General features: G+C 38.3%; 1 protein-coding gene across 1 annotated transcript in view; it reads left to right on the top strand.

Annotated features, from left to right (window-relative positions):
- Positions 1–21521, top strand: part of CPM (carboxypeptidase M) — a gene marked incomplete at its 3' end in the record, with an annotated part of 90869 nt that extends 69348 nt beyond the window's left edge. Inside the window, exons 8-9 of the mRNA XM_079714343.1 lie at positions 18853–19001; positions 21279–21521. Coding sequence (XP_079570469.1) covers positions 18853–19001; positions 21279–21521 — 392 coding nt within the window. The remainder of the gene's footprint in view (positions 1–18852; positions 19002–21278) is intronic.
- Between the last annotated feature and the right edge of the window lie 917 nt (positions 21522–22438).

Here is a 22438-nt window from a genome sequence, read left to right as displayed (position 1 = left end):
TCCTGTTTCATAAATAACTTCACTTGTATCATTTTTTGGATTCTGCATATAAGCGATATGATATATTTCTCTTTGTCTGGCTTACTTCACTTACTGTGATAATCTCTAGGTCCATCCATGTTGCTGCAAATGGCATTATTTCATTCTTTTTTAATGGCTGAGTAATATTCCATTGTATATATGTACCACATCTTCTTTATCTATTCCTCCGCTGATGGACATTCAGGTTGCTTCCATATGTTGGCTATTGTCAACAGTGCTGCAGTGAACATTGGGGTGCATGTATCCTTTTGAACCATGTTTTTCTATGGATATATGCCCAGGAGTGGGATTGTTGGATCATATGGTAGTTCTATTTTTAGTTTCTTAAGGAACCTCCATATGGTCCTCCATAGAGGCTGTACCAATTTATATTCCCACCAACAGTGTAGGAGGATTCCCTTCTCTCCACACCCTCTCCAGCATTTGTTTGTAGACTTCTTGATGATGGCCATTCTGACTGATGTGAGGTGATACCTTATTGTAGCTTTGATTTGCATTTCTCTAATTTTTAGTGACATTGAGCATCTTTTCATGTGCCTCTTGTCCATCTGTATGTCTTTTTGGAGAAACGTCTATTTAGGTCTTCTGCCCATTTTTTGACTGGGTTGTTTTTTTGATATTGAGCCCATGAGCTGTTTGTAAATTTTGGAGATTAACTCCTTGTCAGTTGCATTGTTTGCAAATATTTTCTCCCATTCTGTGGGTTGTCTTTTCGTTTTGTTTATGGTTTCCTTTGCTGTGCAAAGGCTTCTGAGTTTCATTAGGTCCCATTTGTTTATTTTTGTTTTTATTTCCATTACTCTAGGAGACGGATGCAAAAAGATATTGCTGCAATTTATGCCAAAGAGTGTTCTGCCTGTTTTCCTCTAAGAGTGTTCTAGTATCCGATCTTACATTTAGGTCCATAATCCATTTTGAGTTAATTTTTATGTATGGTGTTAAAGAATGTTCTAATTTCATTTTTTTACATGTAGCTGTCCAGTTTTCCGAGCACCATTTACTGAAGAGACTGTCTTTCCTCCATTGTATAGTCTTGACTCCTTTGTTGTAGATTAAGTGGTGTGGGTTTATTTCTGGGCTTTCTATCCTATTCCACTGATCTGTATTTCTGTTTTTGTGCCAGTACCACACTGTTCTGATGACTGTAGCTTTGTAGTATAGTCTGAAGTCAGGGAGCCTGATTCCTCCAGCTCCATTTTTCTTTCTGAAGATTGCTTTGGCTATTCAGGGTCTTTTGTGTCTGCATAAAAATTTTAAGATTTTTTGTTCTAATTCAATGGAAAATGCCATTGGTAATTTGATAGGGATTGCATTTGTAGATTGCCTTGGGCAGTACAGTCATTTTGACAATATGATAATATTTTGACAATTTTGACATTTTGACAATTTTGACAATATTTCTACCAATCCAAGAACATGGTATATCTTTCCACCTGTTTGTGTCATCCTCAGTTTCTTTCATCAGCATCTTATAGTTTTCTGAGTACAGATCTTTTGCCTCCTTAGGTAGGTTTATTCCTAGGTATTTTACTCTTTTTGATGTGATGGTAAATGGTATTGTTTCTTTAATTTCTCTTTCTGATCTTTCATTGTTAGTGTATAGAAATGCAACAGACTTCTGTGTATTTATTTTGTATCCTGCAACTTTACTGAATTCATTGATGAGCTCTAGTAGTTTTCTGGTAGCATCTTTAGGATTCTCTATGTATAGTATCATGTCATCTGCAAACAGTGATAGTTTTACTTCTTCTTTCTCAGTTTGGATTCCTTTTACTTCTTTTTCTTCTCTGCCATGGCTAGGACTTCCAAAACTATGTTGAATAAAAGTGGCAAGAGTGGACATCCTCGTCTTGTTCCTGATCTTATAGGAAATGCTTTCAGCTTTTCACCATTGAGTATGATGTTAGCTGTAGGCTTGTTATATATGGCCCTTATTATGTTGAGGTAGATTCCCTCTATGCACACTTTTGGGAGAGTTTTTATCATAAGTGGGTGTTGAATTTTGTCAAAAGCTTTTTCTACATCTATTGAGATGATCATATGGTTTTTATTCTTCAATTTGTTGACGTGGTGTATCACACTGATTGATTTGTAGATACTAAAAAATCCTTGTATCCCTGGGATAAATCCCACTTGATCATGGCTTATGATCCTTTTCATGTATTGTCAGATTCTGTTTGCTAGTATTTTGTTGAGGATTTCTGCGTCCATGTTCATCCATGATATTGGCCTGTAATTTTCTTTTTTGTGGTATCTTTATCTGGTTTTGGTATCAGGGTGATGGTGGCCTCATAGAATGAGTTGGGAAGTGTTCCTTCCTCTGCAGTTTTTTGGAATAGTTTCAGAAGGATAGGTGTTAACTCTTCTCTAAATGTTTGATAGAATTCACCTGTAAAGCCATCTGGTCCTGGACTTTTGTTTGTTGGGAGTTTTTTAATCACAGTTTTAATTTCAGTACTTGTGACTGATCTGTTCATATTTTCTAATTCTTCCTGGTTCAGTCCTGGAAGGTTATACCTTTCTAAGAATTTGTCCATTTCTTCTAGGTTGTCCATTTTATTGGCATATGGTTGCTTGTAGTAGTCTCTTATGATCCTTTGTATTTCTGTGGTGTCCACTGTAACTTTTTTCATTTCTAATTTTATTGATTTGAGCCCTCTGTTTTGCTTGATGAGTCTGGCTAAAGGTTTGTCATTTTTGTTTATCTTTTCAAAGAACCAGCTTTTAGTTTCATTGATCTTTTCTACTGTTTTCTTTGTCTCTATTTCATTTATTTCTACTCTGATCTTTTTGATTTCTTTCCTTCTAAGTTTGGGTTTTGTTTGTTCATCTTTCTCTATTTGCTTCAGGTGTAAGGTTAGGTTGTTTATTTGAGATTTTTCTTGTTTCCTAAGATTGTATTGCTATAAACTTCCCTCTTAGAACTGCTTTTGCTGTGTCACATAGGTTTTGGATTGTCATGTTTTCATTTTCATTTGTCTCTAGGTATTTTTTTATTTCCTTGGATTTCTTCAGCGCCACATTGGTTGTTTAGTAGCATTTGTTTAGCCCCCATGTGTTTTTTTTTAAAGGATTATATCATATAGACTATATTTTCTGTTCAAAATGCGGTTAAACTAGAAATCAATAACAAATATACAATATATATTTGGAAATTATGAAACATAATTCTAAGTAACTCATAAGTCAAAGAAGAAGAAATAATGGAAATTAGAAAATATTTAAATCTTAATGATAATGAAAAATACTGCCTATCCAAATTTGTGGGATTTAGTTAAAACAATGTGTAGAGGGAAATTTATAGCATTTAAATGCTTATGTCAGGGTAGAAGGGCTGTTGATTAATGAATATATTATAATAGTTTCTACTGTTGCAAGACGAATTACACCAAAAGCTAATGGTGTAGAACAACAATAAATATCTATCCTCTCTCATAGTTTTTGTGGGTCAGGATTTCAAAAGCATGGCTACGTGGTTCTGGCTTGAGGTGTCTCGTGAGGTTGCAGTCACATCATCTGAAGGCTTGAATGAAACAGAAGCATCCACTTCCAAGGTTGTTAGCTGGCAAGCTGGTGCTGGCTGTTGGCAGGGAGGCCTCAGTTTCTCTCCACGTGGCCCTTCACAGAGGGCTGCTTGTATGTTCTCACTAGATGGTGGCTAGGTTCTCCCAAGTGGGTGATCCAAAAGAGAAAAAAGCCAGGCAGAAGCTATTCTTTTTGTGACCTATTCTTGGAAGCCACATACCATCATTTTTGCCACATTCTATCTGTGAGAAGTGAGTCACTAAGTCTTGTTCACAAGAGGAGGAAAATCAGGTCCCATTTTTTTTTTTTTAAGGAAAGGGTATCAAAGCATTTTAAAACAATCACAATGAGCTGAGCACCTATTCATTGTAGAGGTGAGAGAAAAACTAGCAAAATAAGCCCAAGGAAACAGAAAAAAGGTAATTTTAAATGACAACATCAGAAATTAACAAAATAGAAAACAGATACACAATAATCTGCAAAGTCCAAATATGATTTTTTGAAAAAGCTGACAAAATTGACAAACTTCTAGTGAGACTGAACAAGAGAAAAAGAGAGGAGGTACAAATAAACAACATGAGAAATAAGGAACAAGTACAGATGCTACAGAGAATAACGGGGGCACTGTGAGTATATTCTTTAAAAACAAGAGGATATTATACATAACTTTATGCCACTAATTTTTTAAAATCATAAACAAAATGGATACATTTCTAGAAAACTGTAACCTACTAAAACAGACTTAAGAAACAGAAAAACTGAATAATCCTATAACAATTTAAAAATCTGTCAGTAGTTTAAAATCCTCCCTCAAAAAGAACACTAAGTTAAGACGGTCTTACAGGCAAGCTCTACCAAATGGAAAAACACACTAGTAATTCCAGTCTTAAACAAACTATTCCAGATTATATAAAAGGGAAAAGAAGACGTAGGAACACTCTGTAACTCCTTTTCTGAAGCAAGAATAACCTTGATAGCAAAATCTAAAAATGTCATTGCAAAATAGGAAAATTACAAGTCAAATACATGATGTGAACATTCCTTAAGACGTTAGCAAATCAAATCAAGAGTAAATTTCTATAAACAAGCAGCAAACAGAAACTGTTCACAGCAGCACCACTAATAATAAATAATGGAAACAGCCCCAAATGCCTATCAACAGTAAAATAGATACTAGAAATTATAGCATATTAACATAATGGAATGTATTCAGCAATGAAAATCAATGAAATATAGCTACAAGCAATAACATGGGTAAATCACTGGAATATAATATTGAAAAAAAGAAGCCATGAAAGAAGATGTAATAAAATTCCTAGGATTAAGTCTAAAAACATGCAAAATGATTAAACACATATGATAAAACTACAAAATCCAGGATGGTGCTCTCTCAAAGGGTAAAGAAGTTAATAGGATCAGAGAGGGGCACACAAGGAATACCAGACGTAACAGTAATGTTCTTTATATCTTCTGTAAGCTTCATAAGCTTTCTTTTATAGCTACTCAATATTTAATTTAAAAACCTCAAAACAACTAACAGAATGAACAGTAGCTCTTAGTATGGTCTCTTCCATCTCATGTGCTCTAAATTTCTTTACAGCATAGGACGGAGTACTGCAGCTCACCATTCTATAACAATAGGTGAGAATTTTCTCCAAGCTCTCCTGAATGTTGATTTTTTTTTTTTTTTTTTTTTTTTTTTTTTTTTTTTTTTTTTTTTTTTGTTGGTACGTGGGCCTCTCACTGTTGTGGCCTCTCCCGTTGCGGAGCACAGGCTCTGGATGCGCAGGCTCAGCGGCCATGGCTCACGGGCCCAGCCGCTCTGCGGTATGTGGGATCCTCCTGGACCGGGGCATGAACCCGTGTCCCCTGCATCGGCAGGCGGACTCTCAACCACTGTGCCACCAGGGAAGCCCCTGAATGTTGATTTTTAAAAGAAATTTGGAATATATGCCAAATAGAACTTTCATAATGTTGATTATCTAGCCACATATTAAAACAACCATACCATTTGCTCTGTCATTTTAATAAGTATGTTTCAGTCTTAACCATATTCCAGCTACAAGTAAAAAAACTGGAACGCTATTCAAGCTTTCAGTCATAATAATGTCAAAAACTGTCCTGTGGTTTTTGAATTTACCCAATCCAAATAGCACAGACAAAAACTTTTGCTTGAATTCACTTTAACTCTCTGGTTGTTTAATCTTTTCTATTATTGTTGCAATTTGTCACCCTTAACTACCATAATAACACGATTTTTAGACCTTCATACCAAAATAACTACTTGGTTCCTTGAAAATGGAGGGGGAAGGTGGGCAGGAATCCGTGGTTTCACTGAAACTATAGCGTGTGTTTGACAGGCCAAAAGAAATATTCAAGAGTAGTTCCATGGCAACATAGCTTTAGACAACAAGTGAACCAAAGACTATATATGTACTGGTGGTGATAAATGCTAAATGGCTGAGAGGAGTTCTGTTTTTTCTTGTCTCTGATGGAGACCTGTTCTTTCAGGTCCAACTCTTAGGCTGTTTGAGAGCTTCAAGTAATTTAAGTAAATCCAAAAGTATAAAAAATATGAATAAAACATATTTAGACCTATTATTTCAGCTTTACTGAGGTATAATTGACATAAGATTACAAGACGTTTAAAATGTACATCGTGGTTGTTTGATGTACGTGTACATTGTGAAAGGATTCCACTCATCTCATTAATTAACATTCATCACCTCACGTATTTATCCTTTTTGGGGGGAGGTAAGAACATTTAAGTTCTACTCTTTGAGCAAATTTCAATTATACAATACAGTGTTATCACTACAGTCACCATGTTTTTCATTAGATCCTCAGACTGTATTCATTTTATAACTGAAACTTTGTACCCTATGACCAACCTCTCCTTATTTCCCCCACAGCCTGCTCTGGCAACCACTTTTCTGCTCTGTTTCTAGCCCTTGGCTTTTTTTTTTTTTTAAGATTTCACATATAAGTGTTTCTATGCACTATTTGTCTTCCTCTGCCTGGCTTATTTTAGATTAATTACATTTAAAAATTATTCCAACCCATGTCCTCAAAAGCTGAATAATCTTCCTTTACAAACCAGAGTTTTTATTTAAATTGTAAAAAATATATATATATGGTTTGCATTTTTTTTCTTATTAGTCATCAATTTTATACGCATCAGTGTATACATGTCAATCCCAATCGCCCAATTCATCACAGCACCACCATCACCCCCCCGCCGCTTACTCCCATTGGTGTCCATACGTTTGTTCTCTACATCTCTGTCTCAATTTCTGCCCTGAAAACTGGTTCATCTGTACCGTTTTTCTAGGTTCCACATATATGTGTTAATATATATTTGTTTTTCTCTTTCTGACTTACTTCACTCTGTATGACAGTCTCTAGATCCATCCACGTCTCAACAAATGACCCAATTTTGTTCCATTTAATGGCTGAGTAATATTCCATTGTATATATGTACCACATCTTCTTTATCCATTCGTCTGTCGATGGGCATTTAGGTTGCTTCCATGACCTGGCTATTGTAAATAGTGCTGCAATGAACATTGGGGTGCATGTATCTTTTTAAATTATGGTTTTCTCTGGGTATATGCCCAGTAGTGGGATTGCTGGATCATATGGTAATTCTATTTTTAGTTTTTTAAGGAACCTCCATACTGTTCTCCATAGTGGCTGTATCAATTTACATTCCCACCAACAGTGCAAGAGGGTTCCCCTTCCTCCACACCCTCTCCAGCATTTGTTGTTTGTAGGTTTTCTGATGATGCCCATGTTAACTGGTGTGAGGTGATACCTCATTGGAGTATTTATTTGCATTTCTCTAATAATTAGTGATGTTGAGCAGCTTTTCATGTGCTTCTTGGCCATCTGTATGTCTTCTTTGAAGAAATGTCTATTCAGGTCTTCTGCCCATTTTTGGATTGGGTTGCTTGTTTTTTTAATATTGAGCTGCTTGTAAATTTTGGAGACTAATCCTTTGTCAGTTGCTTCATTTGCAAATATTTTCTCCCATTCTGAGAGTTGTCTTTTATGTCTTGTTTATAGTTTCCTTTGCTGTGCGAAAGCTTTGATGTTTCATTAGGTCCCGTTTGTTTATTTTTGTTTTTATTTCCATTACTCTAGGAGGTGAATCAAAAAAGATCTTGCTGTGATTTATGTCAAAGAGTGTTCTTCCTATGTTTTCCTCTAAGAGTTTTATAGTGTCTGGTCTTACATCTAGGTCTCTAATCCATTTTGAGTTTATTTTTGTGTGTGGTGTTAGGGAGTGTTCTAATTTTATTCTTTTACATGTAGCTGTCCGTTTTCCCGGCACCACTTATTTAAGCAACTGTCTTTTCTCCATTATATATCCTTGCCTCCTTTGTCATAGATTAGTTGACCATAGGTGTGTGGGTTTATCTCTGGACTTTCTATCTTGTTCCATTGATCTGTGTTTCTATTTTTGTGCCAGTACCATATTGTCTTGATTACTGTACCTTTGTAGTATAGTCTGAACTCAGGGAGTCTGATTCCTCCAGCTTCGTTTTTTTCCCTCAAGACTGCTTTGGCTATTTGGGGTCTTTTGTGTCTCCATGCAGATTTTAAGATTTTTTGTTGTAGTTCTGTAAAAAATGCCATTGGTAATTTGATAGGGATCGCATTGAATCTGCAGATTGCTTTGGGTAGTATAGTCATTTTCACAATGTTGATTCTTCCAATCCAAGAACATGGTATATCTCTCCATGTGCTGGTATCATCTTTAATTTCTTTCATCATGTTTTCTGCATACAGGTCTTTTGTCTCCCTAGGTAGCTTTATTCCTAGGTATTTTATTCTTTTTGTTGCAATGGTGAATGGAATTGTTTCCATAATTTCTCTTTCTGATCTTTCATTGTTAGCGTATAGGAATGCAAGAGATTTCTGTGCATTAATTTTGTATTCTGCAACTTTACCAAATTCACTGATTAACTCTAGTAGTTTTCTGGTGGCATCTTTAGGATTCTCTATGTATAGTATCATGTCATCTGCAAACAGTGACAGTTTTAATTCTTCTTTTCCAATTTGTATTCCTTTTATTTCCTTTTCTTCTCTGATTGCTGTGGCTAGGACTTCCAAAACTATGTTGAATAACAGTGGCAAGAGTGGACATCCTTGTCTTGTTCCTGATCTTAGAGGAAATGCTTTCAGTTTTTCACAATTGATACAGATGTTTGCTGTGGGTTTGTCGTATATGGCCTTTATTATGTTGAGGTAGGTTCACTCTATGCCCACTTTCTGGAGAGTTTTTATCATAAATGGGTGTTGAATTTTGTCAAAAGCTTTTTCTGCATCTATTGAGATGATCATATGGTTTTTATTATTCAATTTGTTAATATGGTGTATCACATTGATTGAATTGCATATACTGAAGAATCCTTGCATCCCTGGGATAAATCCCACTTGATCATGGTGTATGATCCTTTTAATGTGCTGTTGGATTCTGTTTGCTAGTAACGAGTTGAGGATTTTTGCATCTATATTCATCAGTGATATTGGTTTGTAAGTTTCTTTTTTTGTAGTATCTTTGTCTGGTTTGGGTATCAGGGTGATGGTGGCCTCACAGAATGAGTTTGGGAGTGTTCCTTCCTCTGCAATATTTTGGAAGACTCTGAGAAGGATTGGGGTTAGCTCTTGTCTAATTGTTGGACAGAATTCACTGTGAAGCCATCTGGTCCTGGAGTTTTGTTTGTTGGAAGATCTTTAATCACAGTTTCAATTTCATTACTTGAGATTGGTCTGTTCATATTTTGTTTCTTCCTGGTTCAGTCTTGGAAGGTCATACCTTTCTTAAAATTTGTCCATTTCTTCCAGGTTGTCCATTTTATTGGCATAGAGTTGCTTGTAGTAATCTCTTAGGATGCTTTGTATTTCTGCAGTGTCTGTTGTAACCTCTCCTTTTTCATTTCTTATTTTATTGATTTGAGTCCTCTCCCTCTTTGTCTTGATGAGTCTGGCTAATGGTTTATCAATTTTGTTTATCTTCTCAAAGAACCAGCTTTTAGTTTTATTGATCTTTGCTATTGTTTTCTTTGTTTCTATTTCATTTATTTCTGCTCTGATCTTGATGATTTCTTTCCTTCTGCTAACTTTGGGTTTTGTTTGTTCTTCTTTCTCTAGTTCCTTTAAGTGTAAGGTTGGATTGTTTGAGATTTTTCTTGTTTCTTGAGGTAGGCTTGTATAGCTATAAACTTCCCCCTTAGAACTGCTTTTGCTGCAGCCCACAGGTTTTGGATCATCGTGTTTTCATTGTCATTGTCTCTAGGTATCTTTTGATTTCCTCTTTGATTTCTTCAGTGATCTCTTGGTTATTTAGTAATGTATTGTTTAGCCTCCATGTGTTGGTGTTTTTTATGTTTTCTTCCCTGTAGTTCATTTCTAATCTCATAGCCTGGTGGTCAGAAAAGATGCTGGATATGATTTCAATTTTCTTAAATTTACTGAGGCATGATCTGTGACCCAAGATGTGATCTATGCTGGAGAACGTTCTGTGCGCACTTGAGAAGGAAGTGTTATCTGCTGTTTTGGGATGGAATGTCCTATAAATATCAATTAAATCTACCTGGTCTATTGTGTCATTTGAAGCTTCTGTTTCCTTATTTATTTTCATTTTAGCTGATCTGTCCATTGGTGTAAGTGAGATTTTAAAGTCCCCCACTGTTACTGTGTTACTGTCAATTTCCTCTTTTATAGCTGTTAGCAGTTGCCTTATGCATTGAGGTGCTCCTATGTTGGGTGCATATATAATTATTATATCTTCTTCCTGGATTGATCCCTTGATCATTATGTAGTGTCCTTCCTTGTCTCTCGTAACATTCTTTATTTTAAGGTCTATTTTATCTGATATGAGTATTGCTACTCCAGCTTTCTTTTGATTTCCATTTGCATGGGATATCTTTTTCCATCCCCTCACTTTCAGTCTATATGTGTCCCTAGGTCTGAAGTGGGTCTCTTGTAGACAAGCATATAGATGGGTCTTGTTTTTGTATCCATTCAGCAAGCCTGTGGCTTGTGGTTGGAGCATTTAATCCATTTACGTTTAAGGTAATTGTCGATATGTATGTTCCTATGACCATTTTCTTGTTTTCGGTTTGTTTTTGTAGGTCCTTTTCTTCTCTTGTGTTTCCCACTGAGAGAAGTTCCTTTAGCATTTGTTGTACAGCTGGTTTGGTGGTGCTGATTCTCTTAGCTTTTGCTTGTTCGTAAAGCTTTTGATTTCTCCATCAAATCTGAATGAGATCCTTGCTGGGTAGAGTAATCTTGGTTGTAGTTTCTTCCCTTTCATCACTTTAAGTCTATCATGCCACTCCCTTCTGGCTTGTAGAGTTTCTGCTAAGAAATCAGCTGTTATCCTTATGGGAGTTCCCTTCTATGTTGTCATTTTCCCCTTGCTGCTTTCAATAATTTTTGTCTTTAATTTTTGCCAATTTGATTACTATGTGTCTCGGCGTGTTTCTCTTTGGGTTTATCCTGTTTGGGACTCTCTGCACTTCCTGGACTTGGGTGGCTACTTCCTTTCCCATGTTAGGGAAGTTTTTGACTATAATCTCTTCAAATATTTTCTCTGGTCCTTTCTCTCTTCTCCTTCTGGGACCCCTATAATGTGAATGTTGTTGTGTTTAATGTTGTCCCAGAGGTCTCTTAGGCTGTCTTCATTTCTTTTCATCCTTTTTTCTTTACTCTGTTCTGCAGCAGTGAATTCCACCATTCTGTCTTCCAGGTCACTTATCCGTTCTTCTGCCTCAGTTATTCTGCTATTGATTCCTTCTAGTGTATTTTTCATTTCAGTTTTTGTATTGTTCTTATATGTTTGTTCTTTAATTCTTCTAGGTCTTTGTTAAACATTTCTTGCATCTTCTTGATCTTTGCCTCCATTGTTTTTCTGAGGTCTTGGATCATCTTCAGTATCATTAGTCTGTATTCTTTTTCTGGAAGGTTGCCTATCTCCACTTTATTTAGTTGTTTTTCTGGGGTTTTATCTTTTTCCTTTATCTGGTACATAGCCCTCTGCCTTTTCATCTTGTCTATCTTTCTGTGAATGTGGTTTTTGTTCCACAGGATGCAGGATTGTAGTTCTTCTTGCTTCTGCTGTCTGCCTTCTGGTGGATGAGGCTATCTAAGAGGCTTGTGCAAGTTTCCTGATGGGGGAGGGACTGGTGGTGGGTAGAGCTGACTGTTGCTCTGTTGGACAGAGCTCAGTAAAACTTTAATCCTCTTGAATGCTGATGGGTGGGGCTGGGTTCCCTCCCTGTTGGTTGTTTGGCCTGAGGCAACCCAACACTGCAGACTACCTGGGCTCTTTGGTGGGGCTAATGGCAGACTCTGGGGGGGGGCTCACGCCAAGGAGTACTTCCCAGAACTTCTGCTGACAGTGTCCTTGTCCCACGGTGAGCCACAGCCACCCCCGCCTCTGCAGGAGACCCTCCAACACTAGCACGTGGGTCTGGTTCAGTCTCCCCTGGGGTCACTGCTCCTTCCCCTGGGTCCTGATGTGCACACTACTTTGTGTGTGCCCTCCAAGAGTGGAGTCTCTGTTTCCTCCAGTCCTGTTGAAGTCCTGCAATCAAATCCCGCTAGCCTTCAAAGTCTGATTCTCTAGGAATTCCTCCTCCTGTTGCCGAACCCCCAGGTTGGGAAGCCTGACGTGTGGCTCAGAACCTTCACTCCAGTGAGTGGACTTCTATGGTATAAGTGTTCTCCAGTTTGTGAGTCACCCACCCAGCAGTTACGGGTTTGATTTTACTGTGATTGCACCCCTCGTACTGTCTCATTCTGGCTTCTCCTTTGTCTTGGATGTGGGATATCTTTTTTGGTGAGTTCCAGTGTCTTCCTGTCGATGATTGTCCAGCAGCTAGTTGTGATTCTGGTGTTCTCACAAGAGGGAATGAGAGCAAGTCCTTCTACTCCTCCATCTTGGTTCAGGCTATATCCCTCACGTGTTTTTTAGTTTTTTTTCTTGTAGTTGATTTCTAATCTCATACGTTGTGGTTGGAAAAGATGCTTGATATGATTTCAGTTTTCTCAAATTTACCAAGACTCGCTTTGTGGCCCAGCATGTGAGCAATCCTGGAGAATGTTCCTTGTGCACTTGAGAGGAATGTGTATTCTGCTGCTTTTGGGTGGAATGCTCTATAAACATCAATTAAGTCCATCTGGTCTAATGTGTCATTTAAGGCCTGTGTTTCCTTATTGATTTTCTGTCTGGATGATCTGTCCATTGATGAAAGTGGGGTGTTAAAGTCCCCTACTATTACTGTGTTACTGTCAATTTCTCCTTCTATGGCTTTTAGTACTTGCCTTATATATTGAGGTGCTCCTATGTTGGGTGCATACATATTTACAATTGTCATATCTTCTTCTTGGATTGCTCCCTTGATCATTATGTAGTGTCCTCCTTTGTCTCTTGTAATAGTCTTTATTTTAAAGTCTGTTTTGTCTGATATGACTATTGCTATTCCAGCTTTCTTTTGATTTCTATTTGCATGGAATGCCTTTTTACATCCCCTCACTTTCAGTCTAAATGTCCCTAGATCTGAAGTGCTCTTGTAGACAGCATATATACGGGTCTTGTTTTTGTATCCATTCAGCCAGTCTATGTCTTTTGGTTGGAGCATTTAATCTGTTTATGTTTAAGGTAATTATTGATATGTATGTTCTTATTGCCATTTTGTTAATTGTTTTGGATTTGTTTTTGTAGGTCTTTTTTCTTCCCTTCCTCTTTTGTTCTCTTGTGATTTGATGACTAATTTTAGCCTTGTGTTTGAATGCCTTTTCCTTTTTTGTGTGTCTGTTGTAGATTTTCGGTTTGTGGTTACCATGAGGTTTTGCTATAGCAGTCTATATATAAACAAGATTGTTTTAAGTTGCCAGTCTTTTAATTTCAAATGTATTTCCTGTATCCTGCATTTTTGCTCTCTTCTTCTCACAACTGCTGGGTTTGATATCATATTTGTGTGCCTACGATTTCCTACCTTTACTGTATGTTTGCCTTTACCAGTGAGTTTATCCATTCGTAATTTTCTTGTTTCTAGTTGTGCCCTTTTCTTTTGCCCATAGAGAAGTTCCTTTAGTATTTGTTGCAAAGCTGGTCTGTTGATGCTGAATTCTCTTAGCTTTTGCTTGTCTGTAAAGCTTTTGATTTCCCTGTTGAATCTGAATGAGAGCCTTGCTGGATTGTAGGTTATTCCCTTTCATCACATTAAATATATCATGCCACTCCCTTCTGGCCTGCAGAGTTTCTGCTGAGAAATCAGCTACTAACCTTACGGGAATTCCCTTGTATGTTATTTGTTGCTTTTCCCTTGTTGCTTTTAATATTTTTTCTTTGTCTTTTAATTTTTTGTCTATTTGATTACTATGTGTCTTTGTGTGTTCCTCATTGGGTTTGTCCTGCCTGGGACTCTCTGTGCTTCCTGGACTTGGGTGACTGTTTCCTTTCCCATGTTAAGGAAGTTTTCAGCTGTTATCTCTTCAGATATTTTCTCAGGTCCTTTATCTCTCTCTTCTCCTTCTAGGGCCCCTATAATGAGAATGTTCATGCATTTAATGTTGTCCCAGAGGTCTCTTAGACTGGCCTCATTTCTTTTCTTTCTTTTTTTTTTTTGTCCCACTGCAGTGAATTCCACCATTCTCTCTTCCAGATCACTCATTCATTCTTCTGCCTGTTACTCTGCTATTGATTCCTTCTAGTGTACTTTTCATTACAGTTATTGTATTGTTCAGCTCTGTTTGTTCTTTAGTTCTTCTAGGTCTTTGTTAAACATTTCTTGTATCTTCTCGATCTGTGCCTCTATTCTTTTTCTGAGATCTCAGATCATCTTTACTATCATTACTCTGAATTATTTTTCAGGTAGATTGCCTATCTCCCCTTCACTTAGTTGTTGTTCTGGGGTTTTATATTGTTCCTTCATCTGGGACATATTTCTCTGCCAACTCAATTTGTCTAACTTTCTGTGATTGCAGTTTCCATTCCGTGGGTTGCACGATTGTAGTTCTTCTTACTTCTGCTGTCACCCCCTCCTGGTGGATGAGACTGTTTAAAAGGCTTGTGTAGGCTTCCTTGTGGGAGGGACTGGTTCCTGCCCATGGGTGGGTGGAGCTGAGTCTTGCCCCTCTGGTGGGCAAGGCCGTGTCAGGGGGTGTGTTCATCAGGCAGCTGTGTGCTCAGGAAGACATTAAGCAGCCTGTCTGCTGATGGGTGGGGCTGTGTTCCTACCCTGTTGGTTATCTGGCCTGAGGCGTCCCAGCACTGGAGCCCACAGGCTGTTGGGTGGGGCCAGGACTTGGTGAGAAAATGGCAGCCTCCAAGAGGGCTCATGCCAATGAGTACTCCCCAGAACTACCACACTACCACCACCAGTGTCCTTGTCCCTGCAGTGAACCACAGCTGCCCCCACCCCCTGCTTCTGCAGGAGATCCTCCAATACTATCAGGTAAGTATGGCCCAGTCTATTATGAGGTCACTGCTTTTTCCCCCTGGGTCCTGGTGCATACAAGACCCTGAATGCACCCTCCAAGGATGGAGTTTCTGTTTCCCCAACTCCTGTGGAATCCCTGTGACCAAAACCCACTGGCCTTCAAAGCCAGATTATCTGGGGGCTCCTCCTCCCATTGCCAGACTCCCAGGCTGGGGAGCCTGACACAGGGCTCAGAACTTTCACTCCTGTGGGAGAACTTCTGTTTCCAGTTTTTGGGTCACCCACCTGGCAGGTATGGGATTTGATTTTATTGAGATTGCACCCCCTCATACTATCTTGTTGTGGCTTCTTCTTTGTCTTTGGATGTAGGGTATCTTTTTTGGATTTTATTGAGATTGCACCCCCTCATACTATCTTGTTGTGGCTTCTTTGTCTTTGGATGTAGGGTATCTTTTTTGGGTAGGTTTCAGCCTTTTTTGGTCAATGGTTGTACAGCAGTTAGTTGTGATTTTGGTGTTTCCATAAGAAGTGGTGAGCTCACCTATTCCGCCATCTTGTCTCCTCTCAAGTAACAGTGAATTTAACTGTACAGTTCTGGAGGTTAGAAGTTCAAAACCAGTCTCACTGGCCTAAAGTCCAGGTGTTGGCAGGGCTGGTTCCTTCTGGAGGCTCTCAAAACATCTAGCTTTGAAAATGATGGGGCTCACATCCATGAGACCCACAAGGCTATAGCAAACTCAGAAACAGTTCTTAAAGACTTACCTGACTACCCCCCAGGACCCAGCACTAAGGCAGCTGACTGAAAAGTGCCCAGTCTTTCTGTGAAAGAGGCATATCTGCTTGTCTGAAGGTTTCAGTCTGAGGGGCAGTCATCTAATTTAACATACATCTAGGAGCCAACTGAAATACTCTCCAAAGATGTATGCTTGTGGCTGCCATCTTTGCCCTGTCCCTCCACCTCCCTCCAGGATCCTGGTATCTCCTGGAGAAGAGTTTGTGCACTTGTCTGGTGCACTGTTTTTTGCAGTTGCCACCCAGGGGCTACCCCTTGATTTCCTGGTTCTGTTGGCCAGCAGGTCTTGTGTTCATAAATCCCACAGAACTGTAACAAACAGAGAAGGAGTTCTTAGCCAGCTACACTTGGCACAGTGGAGAGGCAGCAGACTGAAAACCCAGTCTTTCTGTGAAAGAGGACTATTAGTTTATCTTCATAGTTGTGGCCTGAGGAGCAGGATTCTAATTAAATACACATCTAGCAGCTGACTACAATCATTCATCAGAGGCCACTGGGCACCATCTTCACTCTCAACCTATGCCCTACCCCAGATCACCCGTGTCTCCAAGAAAAGGAGCCTGTGTACCCATCTGGCCCCTTGGCTTTTTTGGCTACCGCCCAGAGAACACATCCCTTGACAGCCTGGCTCTGTTGGCCAACAGGGCTTGTGTTCATGAGTTCAAAGAGATGAACAAAGCAAACAAAGAAATGGTTCTTAACTGGCTGTCAGTCACCCCAGGGCTCAGTGCAGACGGAGTAGACAGAAACACCCATCTCCCAGTCTTCCCCTGAAAGAGGTACATTTGTATACTTTTGAAGCTGTGGGTTTGGGTCCCGATCTGCCTGAAACTTTGTGCTGACTGAGATACTCCCCTTTGGGACACTGACAGGTCTTGGCACACCCTCAACTACTGGAGCCATTAAGACTAAAGTAAGCTGCTTGGATAATCATAAAAGTTTGAGAGAAGGGCTTCCCTGGTGGCACAGTGGTTGGGAGTCTGCCTGCCAATGCAGGGGACACGGGTTCAAGCCCTGGTCTGGGAGGATCCCGCATGCCGCGGAGCGACTAGGCCCGTGAGCCACAACTACTGAGCCTGCGTGTCTGGAGCCTGTGCTCTGCAACAAGAGAGGCCGCGACAGAGGCCCACGCACCGCGATGAAGAGTGGCCCCCGCTTGCCACAACTAGAGAGAGCCCTCGCACAGAAACGAAGACCCAACACAGCAAAAATAAATTAATTAATTAATAAACGCCTACCCCCAACATCTTAAAAAAATAATAATTAAAAAAAAGAAGGAATTGCAAAAATTATTCAACTAACTTCAGTCATTTCTCTCTCGTTCTCTCATAACTAAAAAAAAAAGTTTGAGAGAAAACCCAGAGCTGGGGCAGGGTTGAACAGTAAGTTCACCTCTTACACAAAGCCACTCCTTCAAGACTGGAAGAGATGGCTGTTTTATATAATGCATAGAAACCAACACAGGGAGTCAGCACAGAGGAATATGTTCCAAATGAAAGAACAAGATAAAACCCCAGAAAAGAGCTTAATGAAATAGAGGTAGGTGATTTACCTGATAAAGAGTTCAAAATAACGGTCATAAAGATACTCACTGAGCTCAGTAGAACTATGCATGAACAAAATGAGAATTTCAACAAAGAGAAAGAAAATATAATAAAGTACCAAATAAAAGTCATAAAGCTGAAAAATAAATACAGTAGAGGAGTTCAACAGCAGACTAGATGAGGCAGAAGAAAGGATAAGTGAACCCAAAGACAGGACAATGGAATTCATCCAATCAGAGCAGCAAAAAGAAAAAGAATGAAGAAGAGTGACGATGGCTTAAAGAACTTATGGGACAACATCAAGCAGACAAACATTTGCATTATAGGGGTTCCAGAAGGAGGAGAGAGAGAAAAAGGGATATAAAACTTATTTGAAGGAAAAATGGCTGAAAAGTTCCCTAACCTGGGGAAGGAAGCAGACATCCAGATCCAGGAAGCCTGGAGAGTTCCAAATAAGATGAAACAAAAGAGACCCACATCAAGACACACTGTAATTCAAGTATCAAGAGTTAAAGACAAGTAGAGATATCACCTTACCCCTGTTAGAAAGGCTATTGTCAAAAAAGACAAGAAGCAACAAGTGTTGGCAAGGATGTGGAGAAAAGGGAACCCTTGTGCACTGTTGATGGGAATGTAAATTGGTGCAGCACTATGGAAAACAGTATGGAGATTCTAAGAAAAATTAAAAATAGAACTACCATATGATCCAGCAATTCTACTTCTGGGTATTTATCCAAAAGAAATGAGAAAACTAACTTGAAAAGATATCTGCAACTGCCATGTTCACTGCAGCATTATTTATAATAGCTGAGACACAGAAGCAACTTAATTGGATGGATGAATAAAGAAAATGTGGTATATTTATACAATGCAATACTATTCTGCCATAAGAAGAAATTTTGACATTTGTGACAATATGGACAGACACTGAGGGCATTATACTAAGTGAAATATCAATAAATCAGAGAAAGACAAATAGCTTATGATGTCACTTATATGTGGAATCTTTAAAAAAAAAAAAAAAAAAAAAACTCATGATATAGAGAACAGATTGGTAGTTGCCAGAGGCAGGGGGTGGGGAAAAATAGGTGAAGGTGGTCAAAAAGTACAAACTTCCAGTTATAAAATAAGTAAGTCCTGAGGATGTAATGTACAGCATGGTAAATATAGTTAAATACTGTACTGTATATTTGAAATTAGCTAAGAGTAAATCTTAAAAGTTTTCATCACAAGAAAAAAATGTGTATGTTAACTGGGCATATTGTGGTGACTGTTTCACAATACATATATTAAATCATGTTGTACACCTGAAACTAATATGATGTTATATTTTTATTATATCATTTTTTTAAAGTTTACCATCCCTTCTGAAACACTCAATTAACTCAAAACAGCTAATAAATATTGGGCATATTTTTCTTAAATAATTACAAGAATTTTTTTTCATATGTCATAAAATGTGGTATTAACATTTAATCCTCTTTTTGTCTTGCAGGTGTAAAGGGTCAAGTTTTTGATCAGAATGGGACTCCATTACCCAATGTAACTGTAGAAGTCCAAGACAGAAAACATGTCTGCCCCTATAGAACCAACAAATTTGGAGAGTATTACCTCCTTCTCTTGCCTGGGTTCTATGTAATAGAGGTAAGTATACAATGCTAACTATTGTTATTAAAATATTATAGAACTCACAATACTTACCTAGAAAGAATATAAAATAAGTTTGGAAAGTCCAAAAGTAGATACATCAGGACAGAATAAAAGGCCAACTTGCATTTAGCAGGGAGTGGGTGAGGTGGCAATAATAGGAACAAACTCAGAAAATCATGTTTCTTCCCCAACTGGCAATTTTTTAAATAGAAGCCAAATCCCATTTCGGGTGGTATCTTTTATGATAAAAAAATGGAACAAAGCTTATTAATAATAAGAATAAATAAACAATGTGGGGTGGTGGGATGAATTGGGAGATTGGGATTAACATACATACACTACTTAACATAGATAACTAATGAGAACCTACTGTATAGCACAGGGAACTCTACTCAGTGCTCTGTGGTGTCCTAAATGGGAAGGAAATCCAAAAAGGAGGGGATATATACACACATAGAGCTAATTCATTTTGCTGTACAGCAGAAACTAAGACAACATTGTAAAGCAACTATACTCCAATAAAAATTTAAAAACAAAAACAATGTAGCCACAGTTTTTGCAAGCTTCATGGAATACCAGTTTAACATCTGTTCCATGAACCATAACTTCTACTATTAAAAAACTGATTGTGACACAAGTTCCTTAGAATTCACTACAAATAAAATTTGATCCACAAAGTTTACCACTATATTAAGTGATACATATTTTGCAGCCCGCTCATAAGCAAACGATGGTGAGTTTTCCAATCAATGCAAGTAAAATTCCAGATTTTAATTTTATTTAGATGCATGTTTCTAAGGCTTTTCTTCTTCTAAGGATGCATGGACTAGTTTGAGGCTGAGTGGGTTTATGTGAATGAACTAAATGAATAAGTATCTGATTTATTTGGCCAGATTATGACTCTTCCTCTTTGATGTGACTTTATCTAAGAATGTCAAGATTCATCTAGTTTGCTTAGTGGGTCTAATGCCAGCCATAGTAGTCATTCCATTTAGAGCTACTCCTGAGAGAAGGTAGTCATCTATTCTGTAGTAAAAACTGGCTTTGTAGTTGTTTCATCTTTAGGACATAATAAAGGGCATGGTTTTCAATTCATAAAACTCTGTAGGATTAAAAACCCCTACTCCATAGCTTATCGCCAAAGTACCCAGCACTTTGAGTGAGGGGCTCATGCTTTTCTTGAGTATCTTTCCTCCTACTGAGGACATGAATAGAACTGGAAAGACCTCAACTCACTGTGAATCTTTGCCTAAAAAGACCCTTTATTTTCCTGTTATTTACTGTGACATTTTCATTCTGTGAAAAAAAAGGGTTTTCCTTGTAGTGAATCTATCAATAAACTGTTTTTATGCAATCCCACAAATAAGCCACATCTTGGATATATGTATAACAGATTCACTTTGCTATACACCTGAAACTAACAATTTGTAAATAAACTATACTCCAATAAAAAATTTAAAAAATAAGCCACATATTTATAGAATAAAGTTATGAATTGTTCATTTCCAATTAGACTAACTCACCACAAGTTGGCTTTAGTTACTAGCTCTAGGCCAAAAGCGGAAGGTAAGAAAGACTCTGGAAGCTGAAATGAATGGCTAAAAATACATGCCAATTAGTGGTTATGTAAATGTTATTCCCTGTTCTTTTCCCTCTCTACCATATATAATAAAAGCATTTCTCAGTAGCAATAGTCTATAGTTAGTTTAGCATTTGTCATTATTTTCCTGACCATTTCCTCCACCAAAAAGATAAATCTAGATGAAGATTCAGACTCATGGACAAAACCAATGTAAAATCAAAGCTTTTTAAAGAAGCAATAACTTATATATACACTTAGATCAGCTGCAAGGAAAATGGAATAAATTGAGAAAAAAATTCCACTTATAAATAATCTTGACACAGAATCAGGATATTAAGTACAGACTTGAGACAAAGAGAAACAGTCAACTCTTTACCTTTGCGCTCCATGAAAACGATGGGGACAGAAATCAGTCTATTGCTTCTGACTTACATCTTCAGATAAAGGAACTGTCTTTATTTCACTTTGTAATTCTCAGCAACAGCATTAACAACTGTGGTCCATATCAGTAGGCACTTGGTAACTCATTCACTGAGCAGGACTGAAGCTGTTTCTAGCCCGGGGAGACCTGGCAGGTTGTTACATGTGTTTCATAAAGGCTGCATTTTAGTGGTGGATATCAGTGTTTTTCACTGTTGGCACCACAAAACATCTGAAATCACTCAGATAACTTTCTTGTTTCCTCTCAGGTTACAGTCCCTGGACACAATCCACATCTCACAAAGGTGACTATTCCCCCAAAATCCCAGAACTTCAGTGCTCTTAAAAAGGATATTTTACTTCCATTCAGAGGGCAATTGGATCATATCCCAGAATCAGATCCTTTATGTCCTATAATTCCTCTTTACAGAGATTTGAAAGGCCACTCAGCTGCAACAAAGCCCACTCTGTTCTTATTTTTAGTGACTCTTTTTCACATATTGTTCAAATAAAGCAAAATGTGAAACTCAACCCCCATCACCACCTGGAATCAGGGCTTACTCACGCCAGGTTACTGCAACTCTAACTCCCTCTGTGGGACCTTGACTGGATAAACTCCACGGTCCTTCCCTAAGAAGAGAAATGTTTGTTTCCAAATCCTGCAACAAGCAACGTATGGTGATAATGAAAGGAATGATTTTGTCTTAATGATGGAAGACACCTACCCATCAAGTACTGCTCACTTACACTTAATCTTGAAGTAGTCTTAGAAATTTGTAAGAAGTTAGTTAAACTTGAGAAGCATGACAGAAGTTCCTGCAAGAAAAAAAAGGAGGTAATTTTGTATACAGAGAGCGATTTGAATATAAGCAATGAAGATGAACATTTATTGATCACCTACTATATACAAGACCTTGCCATGTGTACTATATGTGAAGAGATAGTGCCATATATAATTTTCAGTGCAGGGAAAAATGATAGGACTGGGAATATTAAGTTTTACCAACGTTCTAAGGAAATATGAGAGAAAACAGGCAACCACGTCTCAGTGGCCCAAGAAAATATGGACCTGATGGGATGACAAATTTGTCTACAGAGCCCCAAAATACTAGGTCAATTAAAGTAAGGGTCCCTGCCTTTCTGCAACCAGATGCCACAGTCTTGTGTTATGCTGATGACCCCCAAATGCCTGAGCTTCAGACTCAGGTCTGACTGCTCACTGGACACATCTACCCGGATGTGACCCATAGATACCTCAAACTCATCATGTTGAAAAATTGAACATACTTCTCTCCCCAGAGCTGCTCTTCCTCCTGCATTCTCTGTCTCAGTTACTGATAGCACCAAACTAGAAACCTGGGAGTCACCCTGGATACCTCCTCCTCCTCCTCCATCCATCTATTCAGTCAGTCACTAAAGATTGATGTTA

This window comes from Hyperoodon ampullatus (genome assembly GCF_949752795.1).
Source record: "Hyperoodon ampullatus genome assembly, chromosome: 11".
Taxonomy (NCBI): Eukaryota; Metazoa; Chordata; class Mammalia; order Artiodactyla; family Ziphiidae; genus Hyperoodon; species Hyperoodon ampullatus.
Note: the sequence above shows the minus strand (reverse complement) of the source record. Positions and strands in the feature narration are given on the sequence as shown.